General features: G+C 38.6%; 1 protein-coding gene across 1 annotated transcript in view; it reads left to right on the top strand.

Annotated features, from left to right (window-relative positions):
- Window positions 1–27333, top strand: part of LRP2 (LDL receptor related protein 2) — a 174828-nt gene that overhangs the window by 40471 nt on the left and 107024 nt on the right. Inside the window, exons 9-15 of the mRNA XM_049712547.1 lie at window positions 1706–1834; window positions 3457–3626; window positions 7718–7941; window positions 9811–10017; window positions 12507–12709; window positions 14521–14661; window positions 20792–20995. Of these exons, the coding sequence (XP_049568504.1) occupies window positions 1706–1834; window positions 3457–3626; window positions 7718–7941; window positions 9811–10017; window positions 12507–12709; window positions 14521–14661; window positions 20792–20995 (1278 nt within the window). The remainder of the gene's footprint in view (window positions 1–1705; window positions 1835–3456; window positions 3627–7717; window positions 7942–9810; window positions 10018–12506; window positions 12710–14520; window positions 14662–20791; window positions 20996–27333) is intronic.

Below are 27333 nucleotides of genomic sequence, written 5' to 3'. Positions count from 1 at the left end.
TGAAAACCTCAGGTGTCCTTTCATTTTTCTTGTCTTCCCTTTGGCTGACAATGGATATTAATTAGGCTTCATTCTTCTTCATAATGGAGAATAGAATCTTATTCAGTCATTAAAATTGACAGTGTTTATACACTTATTTAAACCTGTAAAGTATTTGTAGCCCAGGTGATAGGAAGGGCATTTGCACCCAAGAATTCCTAGTTATGACTTCACCCTCTTTTTGACATGAGAACTGCTCCCAGGGTGACTCCAGACCCTTAGACATAGTCATAGTGTCTTGCATTCAAAATGAGGTCATGACACCCTGGGAGTTTGAGGGCGAATGTCCTGTACTTTTATTCCTGCTGAAGCGAAGCCTCACGTGGTGCTTTCTTAGGGCTGAGGCGAGGGCGCAGGAGACATAGATCAAATGTGGGCCTTTTATTTTTACCCACATGTCCTTTTATCTTGTCATGTCCAAATTGGATTAATTTTTTCTTCGTCACGGTCCTTGGAATGAAAGATATGCTGGTCAATGTTTTGTTATACTTGGTCTGGAGGGTAAATGGGAACTGTTATCTTGATCCCAGGACTTTCTTGGTCTTTCTTGCTGGGGAGTCACGAGATGGTGGGCCATCCAGCAGGTGTGGTAGAACTCAACTCACAACTCTGCAACTGTGATCGGATCCTAGAAATTCTGGAGAATCCTAGACCCGAGGGTCTCAGGAATTATAATTTACTTGAGAATTTCCTGAAGCCCTGGGGGGTGGGAACATTGTTGGTTTAGGCTGTGGAGGTCATTCTCCAAGGGAAGAGAGCAGGGTGAAGGAGGGTGAAGAGTGGATGTGAACTTGGGGGGTCAAATGAAATATTTGGCACCGGTGGACCAAAGATAGACAATTTCTGTGCCCCTTAAGCTTTATAATCTTTGAGAAAGACACTTTCTTTCCCCCGCATACTGTATTGTTTATATGTCAATTATATTGAAACTCTTTTTACACGGTAGAACTGAGACTGTTATGGCATTGAACAGAGCTCTATTGTGTTATGGATATTCAATAAGCGCTTATTAAATGAATGAATAATGCTAATGAATAATCAGAAGAGAATATATTTTTCATGTCTTAAAAATGATTTTAATTTTGATTACGATTTTTGACATCAGAGGAAAGGCAGCTGGGTAAACAGACCTTTGCAGATACTTTATTGCAGGCACAGATTTGTGTCTTACTGAGCCACTGGATATAAGGCAGTTCTTTCTGCAGTGATGGAAATGTCTGTGTCTTCCAGTATGGTAAACACTAATCATATGTAGCATTTGAAAGGTGGCAAGTGTGACTTGGAAATTGAATCATTAAATTTATTTTATTTTAGTTAATCTAAATATAAATTTGAGAAGCTGCAGAGGGCAGTGGCTACCATATTGGAAAGCACAGTTTTAAAGGGATGCATTTACCCTAAAAGTCAGATATTTTGTAAACCAACATTAACAAATGAAATGCAAAGGCAATGTGTCCAAGCAGTGTTGTGCATCACCTGCAAAGTTATCCTTTACATAGATTTGAAAAAACCTTGGGTTTTCCCTAGTATGATGATGCCTATTTTTTTCCCCCTAGAGGGTACTTACTTAGGCAGGGGCATCACCATATTCCTGTATAGCTTGTCCAAGATTTTTTTCAGAAATGCTGTTAAACATGATTACAAACGGTTATTTCCTATATGGTAGATTTTGATGATTGCCAGATGTGGGGAGTTTGTGACCAGATATGTGAAGACCGAATTGGCCATCACCAGTGCCACTGTGTAGACGGGTATATCTTGGAGCACCAGCAGCGCTGTAAAGCTAATTCTTCTTGTGAGTAAATTAAAGACACTTGTGTTTCTGAACAGTAAACTTCTGATGACTATCCTCTTTCCATAGCAGATGACAAAAGAAATATCAGCATTGATGCGGATGGCAAGGTTTTATTACCACAAATCAGGAGTGGCTCCTGCTGTTGGAAGAATAGGTCAACATTAATTTCATACTTTGGTTATTAGGGACCAACTTGTGGATTAACAGGGTTTTTTTTGTTTTTTTAAAATTTTTATTGGTTGCTTGTTCACTTTGGGACTGGAATATTATGTCATCTATCACATAAATGTTATGAGTACATTTGACCTACTTTTAATTACTGTACTACCATATGGTGACGAGTACCAATAGGTATTGTTTGTGCAAAATTTAGAAGTGGTTCAAAATGGACCTGCTAAATTTGGATTAGTTTGTGAAAATGCCCTCATTCTAACAGTACTGTGGCAGAGAAAAGTCATGAAAATTTGTTTTAAAAAATTGGGCCTCCCAAAGCATTTTTGTCACCATGGATTTCTGGGTAATAAGATCTTTACTCTTTTTTTCCAATTGTTTTTTTCACACCTGTTTAAGGTGCCTTTGGGGGCTTTCTGAAACTTATCTGCACACATGATCTATGAATTGACCATTTTCTAGTTGTTTTTGTGTTGAAATACTGATATGCTGTGGACGAACTTTTAGATTTTTACAACTGATTTTTACCATTTATTTATTTTTGAATAGATATTTTACTCATTTTCAAAAATTTAAAATTATTTAGAAGATATATGACATCCCCCCACCATCTCTGTTCCCCTCTGCCTAGTTTCCCACTTCTCCTCTCCTATGGATAATCACTGTTTATTTTAATCCTAGAGATTGTTAAATGCATAAATAAGAATATACAAATATAGACACAACCCTATTTTTACATATATGGTGGTAAACTATACATACAGTTCTTCATCTTCCTAATGTTGCATACTATATTTTCAAGGGCTTTCCATATCAACACAGACAGCTTTTTTTCATTTTTTAAAAAATTTTGTTGTATTTTTAAATTGAATTATAGTTGATTTCCAGTGTTCCAGGTGTACAGTTTTTTTTTAATAGTGGCAAAATCCATTTTTTTGGTTGTATATAATTTATTTAACTAGTCCTTTACTTATGGACTTTTATATTATTTCTTACCCTCTGATATTGCAAACAAGACTTCAGTGAATAACCTTATTCATTTTGCATTCTTGTGAGTGTACGGGTATAGCAAATTTGGATCCACCATTGCCATGTTTTTCACAGAGTGGTTTCCCACTAATCCTTAAAATGTGTTTTGTGTTTTACACAATCTAAGGTTGCACCTGGGGTAAGGTGCCCACATCATCAAAGATTCTCGATGATACGTCAGTGTCATTGAACTAGCAATCAGGACATTCGAGTTCTTGGCAGACTCTGTTCCTAACTTACGGTGATTTTGGACATTTCATTAAGCCTCTTTGTGCCTCAATTTGCCCATCTGGAAAATGGATAGAATGACATATATGTGTGCCTCAGAAGGTTTAAAACCAAATAAGAAAACATAGTTGTAAGTTGCTTCATCATCTTTGTTCACTTGAAAGACTGATAATACCTTCCTTCTTCACATTTAGTTGGTGAGGCCTCTGTGATCTTCTCCAATGGTCGGGATTTGCTAAGGGGTGATATTCATGGAAACACCTTTGAGATCCTGGTAGAATCTCAACATCGTGGATCGGCTGTGGGTGTGGATTTTCACTATCACCTACACAGAGTCTTTTGGACTGACATTGTACAAGATAAGGTAAATAGAAATTTCTGGAGTGTAGCTTGGGAGCTGATAGAACTCCAAGCACAAAGTGTTGATAGCTTTTCATTTTTAGGGGAGTAGAGGGGAAAGTTCCTTTGTTTTCTAACAAAAAAGGCCCTTGAGATATTTTATGTTAATCAGCACCTTTTACAGCTATAGTATTACATGTGACCTATTAAACAAAGCACTCTATTATATGGATTAGCCTTGAGCAACTTTTAATTTTATTCGAAATGGAGTCCAAAAGCCTAATTAAAAGAAATAGTAGACATTCTTTCAAAACTGGGTAGATATTTGGTAGTAATTTTTGAAACTTGATCATTTAAAATGTAAAAAGTATTCTGCTTTCCTGTATGATAAAAATCAGATTTTTACCTGCATCTTCTAAATGGAACAGTAATTGAGGATTGGGTAACAAATATTGACAGTATTTTGTTTAACAGCCAAAATTGCATTATGCTCTCTTATTTGGAAAGTGTGATGGATCTGATTTCAACTTTGAGTAATGCAACGGAGATTGTTAAAACATAAATTTTAGAGACTCCTAAAGAGTTATGGAGTTTTATTTCTTCCCTTACATTTCCTTGTACCATTAATAAAATTTTAATTCAATTAACTGATAATTTGCATAAAATTTCTAAAGTTGAGACTTCGGATTATAAGCAGGTCTGATTTAATGACTGCTAGAAATCAAAACAAACCACTACCACCTTCTCCACCAAGAAATCCACATTGAATTAAACTTTCTCTAACTACGAAGAATTAGAATTGCAGGCTTTTTTTTGTAAACCCAACTTTTTATATATGCCTCATATGCTTTCAAAGAAACTCCCTGCCCCCAGTAACCCGTGATGTAAAATAACAAGTCTCCAGTGAATTCTTTTTTTTTTTAATAGATCTTTATTGGAGTATAATTGCTTCACAATACTGTGTTAGTTTCTGTTGTACATCAAAGTGAATCAGCCATATGCATACATATGTCCCCATATCCCCTCCCTCCTGAGCTTCCCTCCCATCCTCCCTATCCCACCCCTCTAGGTCATCGCAAAGCACCGAGCTGATCTCCCTGTGCTATGCTGCTGCTTCCCACTAGCTAACTATTTTATATTCGGTAGTGTATATATGTCCATGCCACTCTCACTTTGCCCCAGCTTCCCCCTCCCACCCCGTGTCCTCAAGTCCATTCTCTATGTCTACATCTTTACTCCTGCCATGCAACTAGGTTCATCAGTACCATTTTTTAGTTTTTTTTTTTAGATTCCATATATATGTGTTAGCATAGAGTATTTGTTTTTCTCTTTTTGACTTACTTCACTCTGCATGACAGACTCTAGGTCCATCCACCTCACTACAAATAACTCAATTACGTTTCTTTTTATGGCTGAGTAATATTCCATTGTATATATGAGCCACATCTTCTTTATCCATTCATCTGTCGATGGACACTTAGGTTGCTTCCATGTCCTGGCTATTGTAAATAGAGCTGCAATGAACATTGTGATACATGTCTCGTTTTGAATTATGGTTTTCTCAGGGTATATGCCCAGTAGTGGGATTCCTGGGTCATATGGTAGTTCTATTTTTAGTTTTTTAAGGAACCTCCGTACTCTTTTCCATAGTGGTTGTATCAATTTACATTCCCACCAGCAGTGCAGGAGGGTTCCCTTTTCACCACACCCTTTCCAGCATTTACTGTTTCTAGCTTTTTTGATAATGGCCATTCTGACTGGCATGAGGTGATACCTCATTGCAGTTTTGATTTGCATTTCTCTAATAATTAGTGATGTTGTGCATCTTTTCATGTGCCTCTTGGCCATCTGTATGTCTTCCTTGGTGAAATGTCTATTTAGTTCTTCCACCCTTTTTTTTTTTTTTTTTTTTTTTTTTTTGCGGTACGCGGGCCTCTCACCGTTGTGGCCTCTCCCGTTGCGGAGCACAGGCTCCGGACGCACAGGCTCAGCGGCCATGGCTCACGGGCCCAACCGCTCCGTGGCACGTGGGATCCTCCCGGACCGGGGCACAAACCCGTGTCCCCTGCATCGGCAGGCGGACTCTCAACCACTGCACCACCAGGGAAGCCCTCTTCCACCCATTTTTAAATTGGATTGTTTGTTTTTTTGATATTGAGCTCCACAGACTGGCTGAATGGATACAAAAACAAGACCCATATGTATGCTGTCTACAACAGACTGACTTCAGACCTAGGGACACATACAGACTGAAAGTGAAGGGATGGAAAAAAATATTCCATGAAAATGGAAATCAAAAGAAAGCTGGAGTAGCAATACTCGTATCAGATAAAATAGACTTTAAAATAAAGACTGTTACAAGAGATAAGGAGGGACACTACATAATGATCAAGGGATCAATCCAAGAAGAAGATATAACAATTATAAATGTTTATGCACCCAACATAGGAACACCTCAATACATAAGGCAAATGCTAACAACTGTGAAAGGGAAAATTGACAGTAACACAATAATAGTAGGGGACTTTAACACCCCACTTACACCAATGGACAGATCATCCAAACAGAAAGTAAATAAGGAAACACAAGCTTTAAATGACACAATAGACCAGATAGACTTAACTGATATTTTTAGAACATTCCACCCAAAAGTGGAAGAATACACTTTCTTCTCAAGTGCACACGGAACATTCTCCAGGATAGAGTCCATCTTGGGTCACAAATCAAGCCTCGGAAAATTTAAGAAAATTGAAATTGTATCAAGCATCTTCTCTGACCACAACGCTATGAGATTGGAAATCAGTTACAGGAAAAAAACTGTAAAAAACACAAACACGTGGAGGCTAAACAGTGTGCTACTAAATCACCAAGAGATCACTGAAGAAATCAAAGAAGAAATAAAAAAATAAATAGAAACAAATGACAATGAAAACACGATGACCCAAAACCTATGGGATGCAGCAAAAGCAGTTCTAAGGAGGAAGCTTACAGCAATTTAATCTCACCTCAAGAAACAAGAAAAATCTCAAATAAACAATCTGACCCTACACTTAAAACAACTAGAGAAAGAAGAACAAACAAAACCCAAAGTCAGTAGAAGGAAAGAAATCATAAAGATCAGAGCAGAAATAAATAGAAACGAAGAAAACAATAGCAAAGATCAATAAAACTAAAAGCTGGTTCTTTGAGAAGATAAACAAAATTGATAAACCCTTAGCCAGACTCATCAAGGAAGAAAGGGAGAGGATGCACATCAATAAAATTAGAAATGAAAAAGGAGAGATCACAACTGACACCGCAGAAATACAAAAGATTATGAGACTACTACAAACAACTATATGCCAATAAAATGGACAACCACAAAGAAATGGACAAATTCTTGGAAAGGTACAATTTTCCAAGACTGAGCCAGGAAGAATTACAAAATAAATAAACAGACCTATCACAGGTAATGAAATTGAAACCATAATTAAAAATCTTCCAACAAACAAAAGTCCAGGACCACATGGCTTCACAGGAGAATTCTATCAAACATTTAGAGAAGAGCTAACACTGATCCATCTCAAACTCTTCCAAAAAATTGCAGAGGGAGAAACACTCCCAAATTCATTGTATGAAGCCATGATCACCCTGATACCAAAACCAGAAAAAGACATCACAAAAAAAGAAAATTATAGACCAATATCACTGATGAACATAGATGCAAAAATCCTGAACAAAATACTAGCAAACAGAATCCAACAGCACATTAAAAGGATTGTACACCGTGATCAAGTGGGGTTTATTCCAGGAATGCAAGGATTCTTCAATATACGCAAATGAATCCATGTGATACACCATATTAACAAATTGAAGAAGAAAAACCATATGATCACCTCAACAGGTGCAGAGAAAGCTTTTGACAAAATTCAACACCCATTTATGATAAAAACTCTCCAGAAAATGGGCATAGAGGGAAACTACCTCAACATAAGAAAGGCCATATATGAATTCTTTTTTTTTTAAATCCAAATGACTGATTTGTGCAACAAAGATAGGTCCCTGGAATGAAGTATAGGAAAACTGCTCCCAGTGAATTATGCTTAAGAAGTGTAATAATTTTGGTTTTTCTTTCAGGTTTTTTCAGTTGACATTAATGGTTTAGATATCCAAGAAGTTCTCAATGTTTCTGTTGAAGACCCAGAGAATCTGGCTGTGGACTGGGTAAATAATAAACTTTATGTTGTAGAGACCAATGTCAACTGCATAGATATGGTAAATTTGGATGGAAGCCAACGGATTACCATTATAAGTGAACATTTGGGACATCCTAGAGGAATTGCCGTGGACCCAACTGTTGGGTAAGTTATGTGAAAACATACTGATTCCAGCATTTTTGGAGTTTTATTTCTCCCCCTGTACACAAAACATCCATTGGCATAATTGAAGGTTAATCCTGACTTCTTTTAGGTTCTGTACTCTAGAATCCATGTTTATTTCATATCTCTTTTCATAGAAGCTTTAAAGGAGTTGGCTAGATATAATCCAATTTGAGGATATGCAGTCCAAACACACCTACTGGTGTCCTAAAAATATGTGATATTTTGGGGGTATGAGTTCTATTCTTAGTGTTTGCCACATTCTCCTGGCTGAGAAATTGGATTCTGTTTTCTGACTTTAATAGTATTGTCACAACTAAACCATTATTAACATGATCACTCTAACGTAAGTTGTAAAGTTGTTTTAAAGGGGATAGATTTGAAACCACTAGGTGGCGTTGCGAGGGGCTCTGAATATTCTTTATGTCTCAGCGCAGAGAGAATTCAGCGAGAGGCAAAGTGATAGATAAGAAGTGATTTATTAGAATAGGATGCTTGTGAGGCTTACAAGCGGGCAGGCGAGTGTCGTGTTGCCCCGAGCACTTAGCGGGTTACATTTTTATAATCAAAGGAAGAGAGGGGAGGGGGAGAAGACCACCTTCTTTTTCATTCTTTGAGTCTTCCATCATTAACTCCTCCTATATGTTGGACGGGGGAGTTTTTGAACCTACATGGTGTCTCCGGGACTGTCACAGCACTATGGAGAAATTATTTCAGGTCTCAGTACAATGAGGGTCTTTCACTTTGAAATATCACCTTTCCATAAGTTATTGTTTTTGCATGTGTGCAAAGAGAATGTCCTAGGGGTCATTCACTTGTTGACATCACTGGGCAGATTGTAGACCTTATTTTCCACTGTTGTTTTATTGTTTTGGGGCGTGTCTCATGCTTCTGTTGCATGGTTTTGTTGGTAAGCAAGCCAGCCTGGCTTTGATGCTAAGCGACTTGCTCTGCTTTATGAGTCAAGCAAGCCCACATTGTTTCAGGATTTTTCCATTACTTTCTTGAGTGATCATTAACTTACTGTGGTCTCCCAAAGCCCCCTAAAGTTCCCTCTCTATCTGCAATCCCCTAATGTGGTTTCTAAGCTAACTATTTGATTACCCTACTCTATCCCCTATCAGATCTATCCCTTTTAGTGATTTCTTGTTAGAGACTGGGCTTGAGATGTCAGTGTTAACACCTCATCACAAGTTGTTCAACTGTGAATCAGTCCAGCAAGGGTGATAATGCTTACTTTCCTCCAGGTGTAAATTAAAATTTTCCTGATCTTCACATTTGAGGCCAGTTATGGGAGACTAACTTTCTCCTAGATTTTCACAGCTGGGTCTTAGGAGCCTTGGATGAACTTGAGGCTACTTAAGTGTTGGTGAATGGTGATTATTCATTTCTATTTCATAATTTCAGCTGTCCTTCCTTGAAAATGATGTATATGTTCTCTAGACTATGCCTTAGAGTGAGGAATTAAGGAGGGAAATGGCTTGATAGTTTTTTCTTTTTTACAGCCTTTTTGCTGGCTGTAAAAAAGAGAAGTGAAGGATGGAGCCAGGGATCAGGGGAGAATATTAAGAAGGTAAGAAGGTAGATATGCATTTTTTTTTTTTTTTTTTTTTTTTTGCCTGCCAGTTAGTGCATTTTAATAGTTGCTATTTGGAGTTGTTGACTCTCCTGATTGGCCCTCACAATTTCTGATTTTTAATACTTTAAAATTTCTCTATTGTTTTAAACTCCCGTGGTTCTCTAATCAGCTAGAGGAAATTGCCATTGATCCAAACATACAATCTCAAAAAATATTTTCTAGGTAAACTTGTAAAATAACTGATTCTTTCATCTTTTGGTTTTCTTTTGTAGTTATTTATTTTTCTCAGACTGGCAGAGCTTTTCTGGGACACCTAAGATAGAAAGGGCTTTCATGGATGGCTCCAACCGTAAAGACTTGGTGACAAGAAAGCTGGGATGGCCTGCTGGGATAACCCTGGATTTGGTATCAAAGCGTGTTTACTGGGTTGACTCCCGGTTTGATTACGTTGAGACTGTAACTTATGATGGAATTCAAAGGTAAGAAGTATTTTTTTATATCTTTATAAGTTTTGGGGAAATACATAAAATTTATGGAGAGAGAAACTGAAGGACTAGAATTAAAAGATTGCTTTGTTGGTTGACATAACTTGAATGATCTTTGTGTTGGCATTGCACGTTGTGACCTGCTCTGAGTTTTAGCTTGTGTTCCATATTAACACTCATTAAATATTACCTACAGCATTTGTTCTTTGATTTCTCTTCTCCAAGCCCTCTCTCACTCCCAGATGAAGCACATTATTTTCATTAACTTCCGAGTCCATTTATTTGTTTGGGTCCCTTATGGTTTGTTTCCAAAGATCACTTTATCTTTTAGCTTTCTATCTTCCCTCCAGTAAATAAGTTTTTTTTAACATTATCTGGTGGGAATTAATTGGGTTTTATACTGCTCTTATATATATTTCAAATCTTAATGAGAAATTCTGACTTTACCTGATACACTTCAAAGACATTTAAACAATATTTGAACGCAGAGTATGGCATGCCTTTTTCCTTCATCTTAGTCAGATTAGAGCTCACTGTAAATTAATTAAATTGTTACCTATTTTAGATCCTCTTCTTTTGGTATTTTCAAAAACTGGTTAAAACATGGTCTTTAAATTTTGACCAAGAAAAATTACTCTAGCCAATTTGATTTTTCCAAATGATGTGATTTTATTGTTTTCTCAATGAAAAGAATATTCTAGTTTTGGTTTCTCCTTTGTCTCTATTTTGTAAGGATGGTATCACAGTTTGCCACTGGATTTTATATTCTTAGAACAATCTCTACTTGGTTAAATGAAGTGATTGGGTATTCAGGCTATGACGTATTGTCACTGAAACTGGTTCCCATAGTGAGGATAGGAATTAATTTAATGAAAAAATAATCATATAAGTCATATAAAAACAATTGAGAAATTGCCTAATTTTTTTTCACTTTCACGGTTGTTTTGGCATTAATTTTATAGTCTAAATATTTTTATGCTATGGTTAAAGTAAAACATAAAAATCAATGGAATTTCAGAAAGATTCGAGTGGTTTGCTGGCTTGGAGAAACATGGAGGAGATACTAGAACTCACGAGTACAGCTAAAATCATAAAGTCATTGCCTCTTGCTTTACCAGCAGGTGGCATTTAGATTTATGGAATTTATTATTATTATTATTTTTTTTGGGCTGCTTTGTGTCTTCATTGCTGTGTGTGGGCTTTCTCTAGTTGTGGCGAGCCGGGGCTACTTCTTTGTTGTGGTTCGTGGGCTTCTCATTGCGGTGGCTTCTCTTGTTGCAGAGCACGGGCTCTAGGCTTGCGGGTTTCAGTAGTCGTGGCACACAGGCTCAGCAGTTGTGGCACATGGGCTCAGTTGCTCCGCGGCATGTGGGATCTTCCTGCACCAGGGATCAAACCCGTGTCCCCTGCATTGGCAGGCGGATTCTTAACCACTGTGCCACCAGGGAAGTCTTCTAGACTTCTGGAATTTACTAAATGAAAAAAAAAAACCCATTAATTTTAATGTACCATGTCACTATTGAGTGTTTCAAAGTTTGCACTCACTTGCCATCTTGGGTTTCTTTGTTTTTTTCACGTGCAGTGTGATTCCCAGGGTTAGTATCTTCAAGTCTTTTCTTAAAGCTCTATTGTGCTCTTTAGTTTTTCAGGGCTGCTGAGATTTTTCTTTGAGGTCTTTCTCCTATGCCAAAAGAAAAGAGGTTTGTTCACGTACCATCCTCTACCTCACTTTACTTATGTGGCCTCAGTGAATTACTGTTTCTGTAGATGCAGTCATGGCAGCAGTATTGATTTCTTCCCCTTGCCTAGCACCTCTTACCTGTGTTGTCTTCCATTTTAGTGGCTCTGGGCACTCTGCCTCCACTACAAATATGCTCAGCTGACGGTTTCGTCAGGCAGAGGCATACCAGTGGTAGCCCTGCTTTTTCCCCTCCCTGGAGTGACATCAGGAATGAGTCTGTGTGTTTGCTGTGGGTTGAATTCTCCAGCTCACTGTCTTGCTCCCTAATTGCTGAGAAATGGTCAGTGGTGCAGCGTGGAGTAAGTGTTGAAGTTGTCTACCAGACTTCCAGTCCCTTGTTACACTCTTTCCCCTACAAATGTCAAAATGATATTTCACATCTTAGACCTTTTATATGTGGAGCAACCTTAAAAGAATGAAGAGCAGGTGGGAAAACAGTAATTTTTCAAAAGATCTAGAACAAGCAAAGACGGAGACTGGAATTTAAGTGCCAAGGCTCTTTTCGAAGAGACAATAGGAAAATCCTTCTAGCGAGTATAGACAGAAATACACCTGCGTCTTAAAATGTTATAGACAGAAATACACCTGCATCTTAAAATGTATCTTGACTATATATTTCTATATTTGTAGCAAGAAAGTTTTTAGCTTTTTAAGCATTTACGTGAACTAATTCCACCTTTTGTTTTTTTGGAACTAATTCCACCTTTAATCAAAATTGTATGCTATATATCTTTTGTAACAGGAAGACAGTAATTCATGGAGGCTCAAACATTCCTCATCCCTTTGCAATAAGTTTGTTTGAAGATCATGTGTTCTTTACCGATTGGACAAAGATGGCTGTAATGAAGGCAAACAAGTTCACGGAGACTGACCCACAACTGTACTACCGGTCTTCCCTGAGGCCTTTTGGAGTGACTGTTTACCATGCCCTCAGGCAGCCCTATGGTAGGCCCCTCAGCAGTGGAAAACCATGCTTGGTACTGGCCTTGGTAGAAAGGTTTTCTCAAGGTTCTCATGAGATTTGGGTGGCATTCTGAGATATATGATGGGTTATCTAGAGAGTTCAACCCTCTGAAATTGGCTTTGCAGATTGTTGGCATTCTGGAGAACTTGATGTATTTCAGAGTTAAAATGCCCAATCTACAAAGAACTTAGAGGTGTATTTAACAGATATTTATTCGCACCTGCAATATACAGATCCTGTCTACAGGCTGGAGAAAGAGCAGCAAACAAAGCAAACTAAAATACCCATCCTTATTCTACGGGAGGAATCTCCCAATTCAAACTTCTAATATTGCAGTCGAGGAAACTCGACTAAATGGTCATTTTAGGTAGTGTCAGAGCTTTTTTTTCCCTTCTTCTCTGTTGTATATTTATGACACCTGTTGTTTGGTTAGCATTGTTTCTGTCATAGGTCAGCTGGGTTTGGTTATCTCTCAGGCTGGTCACTTATCAAAGAAAAGAAATATTTTGATTCAGACACTGAATGTTATTTTATAGTACTTACGTTACTTATGTTGTTTTACAGTAAGTTTTGTTTGTTTCAAGGTTTTAAATTGACATGACTGTTTAGACTGTGTACACAGCTCCCTTCTGTATTTGCTCATGCATCAAAGAAAAGAAACACAATAAAATAGACTACATTGGAAGAAAGCTTAATATCAGTGAACGGTAATTCAGAGAAAGACAGATTTCACTTTAAAACTGTAATGCTAAATGATAGGTCTGGCTAGGATGGAGAGAGACTATAAAGTAATTAGGTTGATTAAAAAAACTCAAACCAACCAACCACTAAACTGATAGATTCAGATGACTACCCTTCAATGTCGTCATCCTAGGAAACAAATACTTCATTGGAAAATATATACTGTACCTGAAAGTATATACTGTATTAGAAAATACCTATTTGGAATAATCAGTTCATGAGCTACTAAATTCACATCTGCCCTTGACCAAAAATATTACCCAGTTTTATTATCTAAATTATTTCTATTATTTGCTTCAGAATTATACCTGCCTGTGTTTCTCAAAATTAATCTACCCGAGAAGGTGAAGAGACTATTTTAAAGAATAACTCAAAGGCTAAGAAGACAATTTCAAAAGCAGACATTTTTAGCTCTGACAGCCTTGTGTACAGTGAACTTCCTGATGTCATTGCTTTGAGAATGGTTTTTGGAAGTATAAACTGGTTTGTGTTTCGGACATGCAGGGTTTTGGAATGAGATCTGGATTTGAATTCTAGTTTAGCTATTTAACCACCGAATAATCTTGAGCAAGTTGTCTCACCTTTTGGAACTTTGGTTTCCTTTTTTGTAAAATTGCGATAATATTTACCTCTTAGAGGCATTGATTGTTAAGTTGTCCTACAAAATAAGCATCCAGTGAGTTATAGTTATTTACTCTATTTTTTGAATGGTAAAAAATAATACTAAGGTTATTTGGGGGGCAGTTATATTTTAGTCACTGAGGCTAGCAGACAGAGTATGTTACAGTTATAGGGGGGAAAAGATCCCCCAAGGTTATCCAGTTGCAGGAATCTTGTCTTTTTTTTTTTTGCCACCATCAGTTTGAGAGTAGATTCGAGAGCAACGATGACATTGGGAGCAGCTAAATGTGGATGTATTCAGTAGCAACCAGTAATGATGTCTCCAAGGAGTTTCAAACCCATTTCACCACAGGTCTCAAAATGGCTTCGCATGTCTTGGATACATATGCATTTCTAATTGAGATTTAACCATGTGCATTTTCCCCTCCAGCTAGCAATCCATGTGCAGATAACAATGGGGGCTGTCAACACATCTGTGTCCTCAGCCACAGAACATTTAATGGTGGTTTGGGCTACCGTTGCAAGTGCAGGCTCGGCTACATTCCGGATATGGATGACTACCACTGCGTTGGTAAGAAATCACTTTTGGACTGTCTTTCTGACGGTCAGCACAGGGGTATGTGCTGCTCTTGGACTGGGCCAGCTCCCTGTAGCACTTCTTCACAGGAAATAAGCTTTTGGTAGCCCACGGGCATCTTCCTTGGTAGGCACCTTTCCCTTTGTACAAAGAGCTGTGTTTGAAGATGTAAATTTCTGTCCTTTGGGACACATCTAGGGTTTCCTTGGGCTCCCCTTTCCCTTTATTTCCTTCCTGAAATCTCTGTCTCTTTTTAATTTTTTTTAACATCTTTATTGGAGTATAACTGCTTTACAATGGTATGTTGGTTTCTGCTTTATAACAAAGTAAATCAGCTATACATATACATATATCCCCATATCTCCTCCCTCTGGCGTTTCCCTCCCTCCCACCCAGCCTATCCCACCCCGCTAGGTGGTCACAGAGCACCGAGTTGATCTCCCTGTGCTATGTGGCTGCTTCCCGCTAGCTATCTATTTTACATTTGGTAGTGTATATATGTCCATGCCACTCTCTCACTTTGTCCCAGCTTACCCTTCCCCCTCACTATATCCCCAAGTCCATTCTCTAGTAGGTCTGCGTCTTTATTCCCGTCCTGCCCCTAGGTTCTTCATGACCATTTTTTTTTTTTTTTAGATTCCATATATATGTGTTAGCATACGGTATTTGTTTTTCTCTTTCTGACTTACATCACTCTGTATGACAGACTCTAGGTCCATCTACCTCACTACAAATAACTCAATTTCGTTTCTTCTTATGGCTGAGTAATATTCCATTGTATATATGTGCCACATCTTCTTTATCCATTCATCTGTTGATGGACACTTAGGTTGCTTCCATGTCCTGGCTATTGTAAATAGAGCTGCAGTGAACATTGTGGTACATGACTCTTTCTGAATTATGGTTTTCTTAGGGTATATGCCCAGTAGTGGGATTGCTGGGTCGTATGATAGTTCTATTTTCAGTTGCTTAAGGAACCTCCATACTATTCTCCATAGTGGCTGTATCACTTTAAATTCCCAACAGTGCTAGAGGGTTCCCTTTTCTCCACACGCTCTCCAGCATTTATTGTTTCTAGATTTTTTGATGATGGCCATTCTGACTGGTGTGAGATGATATCTCACTGTAGTTTTGATTTGCATTTCTCTAATGATTAATGACGTTGAGCATTCTTTCGTGTGTTTATTGGCAACTGTATATCTTCTTTGGGGAAACGTCTATTTAGGTCTTCTGCCCATTTTTGGATTGGGTTGTTTGTTTTTTTGATATTGAGCTGCATGAGCTGCTTATAAATTTGGAGATAATCCTTTGCCAGTTGCTTCATTTGCAAATATTTTCTCCCATTCTGAGGGTTGTCTTTTCCTCTTGTTTATGGTTTCCTTTGCTGTGCAAAAGCTTTGAAGTTTCATTAGGTCCCATTTGTTTATTTTTGTTTTTATTTCCATTTCTCTAGGAGGTGGGTCAAAAAGGATCTTGCTGTGATGTATGTCATAGAGTGTTCTGCCTATGTTTACCTCTAAGAGTTGGATGGTGTCTGCCCTTACATTTAGGTCTTTAATCCATTTTGAGTTTATTTTTGTGTATGGTGTTAGGGAGTGTTCTAATTTCATTCTTTTACATGTAGCTGTCCAGTTTTCCCAGCACCACTTATTGAAGAGGCTGTCTTTTCTCCACTGTATATTCTTGCCTCCTTTATCAAAGATAAGGTGACCATATGTGCATGGGTTTATCGCTGGGCTTTCTATCCGGTTGCATTGATCTATATTTCTGTTTTTGTGCCAGTACCATACCATCTTTTTTTAAATTAATTAATTTATTTTTTATTTTTGGCTGTGTTGTGTCTTCATTGCTGCACGTGGGCTTTTCTCTGGATGCAGCGAGCAGGGGCTACTCTTCATTGTGGTGCACAGGCTTCTCATTGTGGTGGCTTCTCTTGTTGCAGATCACAGGCTCTAGCCGCATGGGGTTCAGTAGTTGTGGCACACAGGCTCAGTAGTTGTGGCTCACGGGCTCTAGAGCACAGGCTCAGTAGTTGTGGTGCACAGGCTTAGTTGCTCCGTGGCATGTGGGATCTTCCCAGACCAGGGCTCGAACCCGTGTCTCCGGCATTGGCAGGCAGATTCTTAACCACTGCGCCACCAGGGAAGCCCCATACTGTCTTGATTACTGTACCTTGTAGTATAGTCTGAAGTCAGGGAGCCTGATTCCTCCAGCTCCATTTTTTGTTCTCTAGATTGATTTGGCTATTCAGGGTCTTCTGTGTTTCATACAAATTGTGAAATTTTTTGTTCTAGTTCTGTGAAAAATGCCAGTGGTGGTTTGATAGGGATTGCATTGAATCTGTAGATTGCTTTCGGTAGCAGAGTCATTTTCACAATGTTGATTCTTCCAATCCAAGAACATGGTATATCTTTCCATCTATTTGTATCATCTTTAATTTCTTTCATCAATGTCTGATAGTTTTCTGCATACAGGTCTTTTGTCTCCTTAGGTAGGTTTATTCCTAGATATTTTATTCTTTTTGTTGCAGTGGTAAATGGGAGTGTTTTCTTGATTTCAGTTTCAGATTTTTCATCATTAGTGTATAGGAATGCCAGAGATTTCTGTGCATTAATTTTGTATCCTACTACTTTACCAAATTCATTGATTAGCTCTAGTAGTTTTCTGGTAGCATCTTTAGGATTCTCTATGTATAGTATCATGTCATCTGCAAACAGTGACAGCTTTACTTCTTCTTTTCTGATTTGGATTTCTTGTATTTCTTTTTCTTCTCTGATTGCTGTGGCTAAAACTTCCAAAACTATGTTGAATAATAGTGGTGAGAGTGGACAACCTTGTCTTCTTCCTGATCTTAGAGGAAATGGTTTCAGTTTTTCACCATTGAGGATGATGTTGGCTGTGGGTTTGTCATATATGGCCTTTATTATGTTGAGGTAAGTTCCGTCTATGCCTACTTTCTGGAGACTTTTTATCATAAATGGATATGGAATTTTGTTGAAAGATTTTCCTGCATCTATTGCTATTATCATATGGTTTTCATCCTTCAATTTGTTAATATGGTGTATCACATTGATTGATTTGCGTATATTGAAGAATCCTTGCATCCCTGGGATAAACCCCACTTGATCATGGTGTATGATCCGTTTAATGTGCTGTTGGATTCTGTTTGCTAGTATTTTGTTGAGGATCTTTGCATCTATGTTCATCAGTGATATTGGCCTGTAGTTTTCTTTCTTTGTGACATTTTTGTCTGGTGTTGGTATCAGGGTGATGGTGGCCTCGTAGAATGAGTTTGGGAGTGTTCCTGCCTCTGCTATATTTTGGAAGAGTTTGAGAAGGATAGGTGTTAGCTCTTCTCTAAATATTTGATAGAATTCGCCTGTGAAGCCATCGGGTCCTGGGCTTTGTTTGTTGGAAGATTTTAAATCACTGTCTCAATTTCAGTGCTTGTGATTGGTCTGTTCATATTTTCTATTTCTTCCTGATTCAGTCCCAGAAGGTTGTGCATATCTAAAAATTTTTCCATTTCTTCCAGGTTGTCCATTTTATTGGCATATAGTTGCTTGTAGTAATGTCTCATGATCCTTTGTATTTCTGTAGTGTCAGTTGTTACTTCTCCTTTTTCATTTCTTATTCTATTAATTTGAGTCTTCTCCCTTTTTTTCTTGATGAGTCTGGCTAATGGTTTATCAATTTTGTTTATCTTTTCAAAGTACCAGCTCTGTCTCTTTTTCAAACTATGCTCTTGAAATTCTGTAGGATTTAATTTTGAGTTCTTTTCTCTACCATGTGTATATCTTTTCCACTTTAGATGTTAGTCTTAACTCTAATGGGGAGCACTTCCCATCACTTTTATTGACCTCTCATAGCTCAGCAATTTTGCCTAAGTCAAGTAATCACATCTTGATCCCACCTGGCTTTACTGCTGTATTCCAAACTAAACTCCTAAGTGTTGGGTGGCTCATTTCTTCATCTAGTGTTTACTCCTCAATTCAGATTTTCTCTTTATTTCTGCCTCTATGCTCTGGGTTTCATTCTTACCCTAAATGCTTCCTGTCCTCCTCCTTGGTCACCTGCACATCTACTCATAATTAAAATAGGCTACTGCCTTGGCTTCAGCTGCTGATGAAATGCACTCCTACAATATTTGTTTCTCTTATGTTCCCTTTGATAACTATCCTTTTTAATGCCTGTGGCAAATTCTTACTCCCTAGATGGTGCTGCTTCTTTCTGGCTTAGTATGTAAATTCTCTTATTTTAACCCAAACAAATTTGTTCACTTTGTAGGTAACCCTAGATTCAGATAAAAATCACCCTTGTTTAAAAAACCATGTGCTTCTTTTTGATTTCCTGGGATACTGTCACTGTCTCCTTCTTTGATCTTACACATCACTCCTTCTTCCTGTTTCCTCCATTCCTCCACTCCCCTTCTTCTTTCCTTCCTTTATTTCTTTCTAAAGAACTTACCTGGTGGCTGTCAAACTTCTTTTTTGCTGGTCTTAATATCCCCCAAACTGCAATAGGATTTTTGATATAGATCTCTATACAAAAGCTAATGTAACTCGAGAATTTTGATGGGATTATTATGCAGTTAATACCAATTTAGAAATTAAGCATGTGGACACCATGGTTTTTTTTTAACATCTTTATTGGAGTATAATTGCTTTACATTGTTGTGTTAGTTGCTGTTGTATAACAAAGTGAATCAGCTATACGTATATATATATCCGCATATCCCTTCCCTCTTACGTCTCCCTCCCACCCTCCCTATCCCACCCCTCTAGGCAGTCACAAAGCACCGAGCTGATCTCCCTGTGCTATGCAGCTGCTTCCCACTAGCTATCTATTTTACGTTTGGTAGTGTATATATGTCAATGACACTCTCTCACTTCATTCCAGCTTACCCTTCCCCCTCCCCGTTTCCTTAAGTCCATTCTCTATGTCTGCATCTTTATTCCTGCCCTGAAACTAGGTTCATCAGTACCATTTTTTAGTTTTTTTTTTTAGATTCCATATATATGTGTTAGCATAGAGTATTTGTTTTTCTCTTTTTGACTTACTTCACTCTGTATGACAGATTCTAGGTCCATCCACCTCACTACAAATAACTCAATTTTGTTTCTTTTTATGGCTGAGTAATATTCCATTGTATATATGTGCCACATCTTCTTTATCCATTCATCTGTTGATGGACTCTTAGGTTGCTTCCATGTCCTGGCTATTGTAAATAGTGCTGCAGTGAACATTGTGGTACATGACTCTTTCTGAATTATGGTTTTCTTAGGGTATATGCCCAGTAGTGGGATTGCTGGGTCATATGGTAGGTCTGTTTTTAGTTTTTTAAGGAACCTCCATACTGTTCTCCATAGTGGCTGTATCAATTTACATTCCCACCAACAGTGCTAGAGGGTTCCCTTTTCTCCACACGCTCTCCAGCATTTATTGTTTCTAGATTTTTTGATGATGGCCATTCTGACTGGTGTGAGGTGATACCTCATTGTAGTTTTGACTTGCATTTCTCTAATAATTAGTGATGTTGAGCATCCTTTCATGTGTTTGTTGGCAATCTGTATATCTTCTTTGGAGAAATGTCTATTTAGGTCTTCTGCCCATTTTTGGTTGGGTTGTTTATGTTTTTGATAGTTAGCTGCATGAGCTGCTTGTATATTTTGGATATTAATCCTTTGTCAGTTGATTCATTTGCAAATATCTTTTCCTATTCTGAGGGTTGTCTTTTCCTCTTGTTTATGGTTTCCTTTGCTGTGCAAAAGCTTTTAAGTTTCATTAGGTGCCATTTGTTTTTGTTTTTATTTCCATTTCTCTAGGAGGTGGGTCAGAAAGGATCTTGCTGGGACACCATGTTTTATATAAATAAATCTTAAGGATAAATTTCTCAGGGAAAAGTAAGATTGTAATACTTCAATTCAAGATTGTTTTGCCTTCACAGTATTTTCTTCTTCCCTTCTTTCCATTATTTCCAACTATGTTTTCTACAGATTTATTTATTTTTATGTTTCTTTCAGAATTATAACATGTACTTTATGGGTGTGTAAGTAATTTCTCTGGAATTGGGAGAACGCAAGAACTATGCTGCGGCTGACTGTGTGTGTCCCTCTTTCTACAGCTGCTGAGCGATTTCTGTTCTTTTCATCTGACGTGGCTGTTCGTGGCATCCCGCTCACCCTCTCTCACCAGGCAGATGTCATCCTTCCAGTGACAGGAGGTGCTTCCGTCTTTGTTGGGATTGATTTTGATGCCCAGGAGAAGGCTATCTTTTTTTCAGATACAACAAAAGACATGATTTGTAAGCAAAAGATCGATGGCACAGGTGAGAAGGGGTTTAAAGGGTTTGTTTTTGCATATTTTGTCTGTCTTCAATAATAATACTAATAATTTTTTCACTAAAACTTTGCATTCACTTCTTAAGCAGGGTCTTTTACTAAACTTGCTAAATACTTTTAGATTGGGAAAAGAAATCTATTGCTTTTCTTTTGAATTAAGTTTAAGTGAACAATTCCTTTATTTTCAAAATAACTTACAAATGAGAGAGCATTTTAAAACAAATATTGTTGTAATTGGACAATTAAGAATATCAATATTGACAAATACTAACCTATGGACACTCCATAATAGGAGTGTCATATGTATGAAAGCTGTTAATGGGTTAATTAACTAGAGGCTGTTCCCTATATTCAAGCAGCCAGACTGAGCCAATGGAATGACCTCCCTATAGGAATGCTGCACACGTAAATGCTGGGCTTGGAATAATAATATTTATTTTTAAAAGACATGAATTATATGTAAATATGGATTTATTGTCAGTTTTCAGTTGATTGGAATTCTGTTAAAATCTTCATAATCCTCACAGAAAGATAAATTATAGTCAGTCATACCTTACCATTTGGGTACTTTATTGGATGTTGGCCTGATCCAGTACTTTGATTTTAGAATCCACTAATGGGTCGAAACCTGAAGTTTGAAAAACAAATCAGTAGCCAGTATAACATAGCAACTAAGAGGGGCCAGCTCAGGAGCTAAAGTGCCTAGTTTTGAATCCTGGCTCCTCACATTTCCTAGTTATGTAATCTTGGGGAAGTTACTTTCTTTGTACCTCAGTTTCCTAAATCTGTGAAATAGGAATAATAATAATAATAATAATAGAGGTACTACATAGCTCATAAAGTTGTTGAGAGAATTTTAGGCTAATACATGTAAAACACCTAGAATAATGCCTGGAAAATAGTAAAAATTCAGTAAATATTAGCTATTATTGAAGCTGTTCTCAATGAAAAACTCTATTGCTCTGCCCCACCCTGCCCCCAACTCAGACCTGCTCGCTAGAGGTAATTCCTTACCATTCTTTTACCTGTTTGTTCTATTATTTGTCTCCGTGTTTCTAAATATTTTGCTTATACTGTTACTGAGTCCAAGTTTGTACTGCTCGCTGCATGACAGGCCAGTAAATCTAGAGATGAGGTGTTGGGGCAGGGAATAGCGACTTTATTCGGAAAGCCAGCAGACTGAGAAGATGGTGCATTAGCGTCCCAAAGAACCATCTTACCCGAGTTAGAATTCAGGCCTCTTTTATACTAAGAGGGGAGAGGGTGTGGTTGGTTGTTGCAAACTTCTTGGTGCTGGAATCCTTTGTTCTTGCAGCTGTCCATGTACATCTGGTCACTGTGTTCTTATAAACCACTAACAAGACAAATGTTATTCTCTGTTCTGCAACTTTTTATCTCTATGTGAATGGAAAAGTCGTACACCTTTAAAGGTCAGAGCCTTGAGAATGGGCTCTCCTGTGTATTTCAGGCCATAGGCAACGTTCCTTTACAAAAGGTGCACAGCCAGCATGACTAAGCACAGGCAACAGAGCACAAAGGTTAGAGCTAAAGGAATAGATTCAATATGGAGTCAGGTTTGTTCTTCTCTGTTGCAGTACTACTTCTTGATTTGCATATTAGACATTTAATTTCATTGTTATAGATAGGGATTTAGCTCTTACATTCCCCTCTACCAACCTCCCTCTCCCCCTGTTCTCCCTAAAAAGCTAGATTGTAATTTTTGTTCGCTGCTAAGTCAAGTAGTATTCCATGATAACATTTCTTGAACAAATTTTGATTTTTTTTTTCCTGCAGTTAACAATTGCTCCATCTTCATTTACTTAGTTTTCTATGTAGCTATTATATTTTCCCCAAATGCTCCAACAGATCTATCAAATGCTTGTCTGTGTATCTATGTATCTATCAAATGTGAACAATCTATAATTTTTTCCCCCTCTGCTGTTCAATTGGATCTGGTACACAACTCTTGTCTTCCGATTTCCCTCGGCCACTTTCCTGTGCTGGTTTTCCTGTTACTGGCAAGCCACTTGTTTCTCTTTCCAGACTGATTTCCTTATTTTGCTGAAACACATTATATAGTAGCTTCTTAAGAAGAATGAGTTGGTGGTACATATTTCGAGTCTAAAGGTGTTTTCATTTTGCCCTCCAACTTGATCATTTGACTAGGTGTAGGATGAAAGCAATTTTACCTCAGAAATTTGAAGACATTGCTGCACTCTCTTCTAGTAGCCAGTGTTGAGAGTCCTATGCCATCCAGAGTAGCATTTCAGTGTGTACAACCTTTTTGGGGGGAGGTTGTTTTTGTTCCTTTCTGGAAACTTTTAGAATCTTTTGGTTATCCCATTCATCTTGAGATTTCTGTCCTATTCTGGGAATTTTCTTGCCTCTGCTTTTTCTATTCGAGAATGTTAGATTAATCATCTATTTTTTTCTTATCTTTTCTTTCCTGGTTTTCATCTCTATCATTTTGTTCTACTTTCTGTGAGACTTTTTGGCATTTTAGTTTTAGCCTTTCTATCGAATATTTAATTTCTCTTATATTTTCAATGTTGAAGATCCCCTTCTTGCTCTCTGATTATTCCTTTTTTAAAAATAAAGCCTGTTCTTGCTTCATAAGTTCAATCTTTTCTTATTCTATGAAGATATTAATTACATTAAAAAATTAATTTTCCTCGGGTTCCTTTTTCCTTTTGGTTTGTTTCAACTTTCTCCTTCATGAAGGAAGCTTTCTTCAAATTTCTCTGAGCCTTGTTTGATATTAAGAGCAAAGCTATGAAACACTGATCAGAAGGCTGTTGGTATGAATGGGCCTCATCAGCTGGTGATAAGGCAGCCTTTTTGTTGGGAAGCTTCCAAATGTCAGTATCAGAAAAATCCTCTCTGGAGATAGTCAGTTTCTCCTTAGTAGCTGCTTCCATTCTCCCTGTTGGAGTGAGAGGAGTAAGAGGGGAGAAGCTAGTCTCTGTTTGGGGAGCAGTACGGAGGACAGGGAGCTGAGGACCGTTCAGTTCAGTGTTCACATATATAACCCTCCTGTGCTCAGTCTGTGCCGATCCCAGCCCTCCATTGTGCAATGTGTCCTCAGCCCACAGCCTCTCTGCTTGAGGTCCCCCAGAGAAGAAAATCTCTGGTCTGTTAGAGGAGGTAGACGGAGAGGAGTGTCATACATGCTCAGGGTCTGAGAGGAACCTCTGGGTCCAGTCGCTTCCGATGCCAACTTTTAACTAGGCCCCTTAGCGTCCTGCCCCTACCTTTTTCAGAGCCGGTGCTTCTGCGTGCAGACACGCTGAGGCTCTGTGTGTGTGGGTGTTGGCGCTCCCCACTGCCGGCACGTCTCTCCTTTCACTTAGTGAGTTACTTTGGAGAAGTCTCTTTCTCTTCCAAACTCTGTGGAAATCTTTCATCTGCTGTTCTTTCACTGTCATTATTAAAAGGAGTTTGGAAGGAAGAGGAGTTAAACACAGTGGTCAATCTGTTATTTTGAACCAGAATGCATCTTTTCTGAGGACTAGAATTAGGTCTGCTGAGCTACACACAGGCTAAGTCTCCTGTAGATGCTTCCACAGGTCAGCTTCCTTCTGCTTTGGCAACTGCAATTCTCATCATGGGTTTTTTTGTTTTTTTAAATCAATTTCAAGTCCACATGCTGAGCAAATTGCCTTTACAAAGTTTCTTATAGTTAGTGGTTAAACTGCTTGTGCTCCGGTGAAGGATGTATTTTTGTACATTGCCCTGTTTTTCCGAGTGAGCAGGTTAAGTGTCAATGAGTTTATAGGCAAAAACTGAATGGTTAGAAATCAAATTGAAGTCAAGATGGGCTGAATGAAGCCCTCAGGGAACTTGCTCCATCAATGATCCCTTCTCTCCTCCAACTTCTCTTGTTCTACTGACTTTTCCCCATCAGATATGCTCAAGTCTCTCCCATACTAAAAAACCTTCAACCCACCCTTCACTCCACATTCCTCTCTAGTTGCAGCCCTCTCTCCTCAAGTTCATGAACAAGCACCTTAAAAGTTTGGTCTACACTCTCCTGGCCCTACTTTCACATTTGTCACCTCTTCACACTATGTCACTTGAGACCCCTTATCCTGGTCACCTCCAGTCCCTTTGTTATAAACTTTATCCTTATCTTTGGCGCCTTAGCCATCTTCTTTAAAATGCTTTTTTCCCCCTTGACAACACACTCGTGAATTTCCTTCTATTTCTTGACCATTCTTTGTAGTGTTCCTTACACGTCTTTTCTTCTTTGCCTGTCCTGTACACAACTGTGATCTCTAGTGTTCAACATTGGTCCTCCTTTTATTTTTTAATTTATTTTTATTTTTTAATTTGTGTATTTATTTTTGGCTGCGTTGGGTCTTCGTTGCTGCGCGCGGGCTTTCTCTAGTTGCGGGGAGTGGGGGCTACTCTTCGTTGTGGTGCACGGGCTTCTCACTGTGGTGGCTTGTCTTTGTTGCGGAGCACGGACTCTAGGCGCGCGGGCTTCAGTAGTTGTGGCTCGCGGGCTCTAGGGTGCAGGCTCAGTAGTTGTGGCGCATGGGCTTAGCTGCTCCGTGGCATGTGGGATCTTCCCGGACCAGGGCTCGAACCCGTGTCCCCTGCATTGGCAGGCAGATCCTTAACCACTGCGCCACCAGCGAAGTCCGGTCTTTTCTTATTCTGCATTTTCTTCTGCATAATTTTGCGCCTTCCGTATCTTTCGTTACCATCTATGTAGTAGTTATAAATCAGTGTGAGGAGACTTATAATAGGCCATTTCCTGAATGTTTTTACTCCTCACCTGGAGAATGAGGGGAAAGGTCAGGTAAGACTTCTTACAGGAGGTGATGAAAATCTCCATCCAAACTCTCTCTCTGGGGTTTAGACCCATAGAGCCAACTGCCTTTTGGATGTCTCACCTGGATATCCCACAAACCACCTCCAAACCAGTATGTCTAAATGTCTACCTTTATTCCACTTCTCCAGACCCCTGCCTTAGGGGAAGGGCACCACCTCTCCCCCTGCCCACCAAATCTGGTGGTCACCCAAACTTCTTCCTTTCTTTCAGCCTCTACCATTAACTTATTAACCTCCAGCCATGCTTTGGAGCGTGTGGAATCCTGTCTCTCTCCCTCCCACTTCCACGTCTTTGCTTTCCTGCAGCCCCCCATTCACCACTTCCTTGGGGAAACCTCTCCACACCTGCACTTTGCCTCGGTTTCCATACCATCCTGTGCATACCTCCATCACAGCACCTGTTACTCTTCTGTTGTTTTCCCTCTTGGCCTAATTGCCTCCCCCCACCTCTCCCACTTCATTACCTTGAAGATACCTTGAAGACAGTGTCCACATTTCTTTCAAAATGCTTCACTTTTCTATGACTCAGTTTCCTCATGTACAAAATAGGGATAATAATAATTCCTACTGTTGAGCTGTTGTGAGGATGGATGAATTCATGTAAAGTACTTGGGCCAGTTCCAGGCTCATAGCAAGTGCTCAGTATAAGCTATTATTATTAATACTGTTAGCAATATCATGTTTCCTCAATGTCTAATATGGTGTCTAGCACACAGAGGACTTTCTTTTTACAATTTGCTGAATGAATGAATGGAAAAAGCACCAGGATTGTTTTTCTTCCTTCAAAGGAAAGAGTTGTGATTGTTTACTCTGATTCACTTTTTTTTTTAAAGAATATTTTGTTGTGATAGTTTCAGGTGTACAGCAAAGTGATTCAGTTATACATTTTCCCATTTAGGTTGTTACATTTAGGTTGAGCAGAGTTTCCTGTGATTCACATTTTCTTTAGTAAAAAAAGAAAAAGGAGGGGAAAAGTCATAAAAAATTCACAAAGAAGAAAGTGGTCTTTTTTCTCCTTGTACCCAGTTCTGATTTCCTTTCCGGTTCCTGGTCTTTTCCAAACTTGGCAACTCTGTGGCTATGAAAGACTGTTGATAAGAAAGTTGGGTGGGAATATCTCATAGATACCCCCAGTCGTACCTGGCGGTGTCAGCTTATCAGCGCTGTCTGTGGGTGGTGGTTGTGAGTATGTGAACTCAGGTATCTCTTCTTCAGATGTTCTGTACTGAGAAATTTTTTCTGGAAGGTTGAACAAGGGAGTAAATCCAGGCCATACCTCTCCTGGTTCTATTTATCAGAGTCATATCTATTCTTTGAGATCCAAACTTTTGGAGATGGATAGATTCTAGGTTTATCTCATGTGTTGCTTTGCAGTTTACCGTTGCTTTATTTTTTAAAAGAATTCCACATTACTGAAATATTCTCTAGTTCTCACACAAAGTTTAAATATGCAGTGGTAGGAAAATGTATGTCATGTAAAATATGCTTA

Source organism: Orcinus orca, chromosome 7, assembly GCF_937001465.1.
Source record: "Orcinus orca chromosome 7, mOrcOrc1.1, whole genome shotgun sequence".
NCBI lineage: Eukaryota > Metazoa > Chordata > Mammalia > Artiodactyla > Delphinidae > Orcinus > Orcinus orca.
This window is presented reverse-complemented; position numbering and strand designations above follow the sequence as displayed.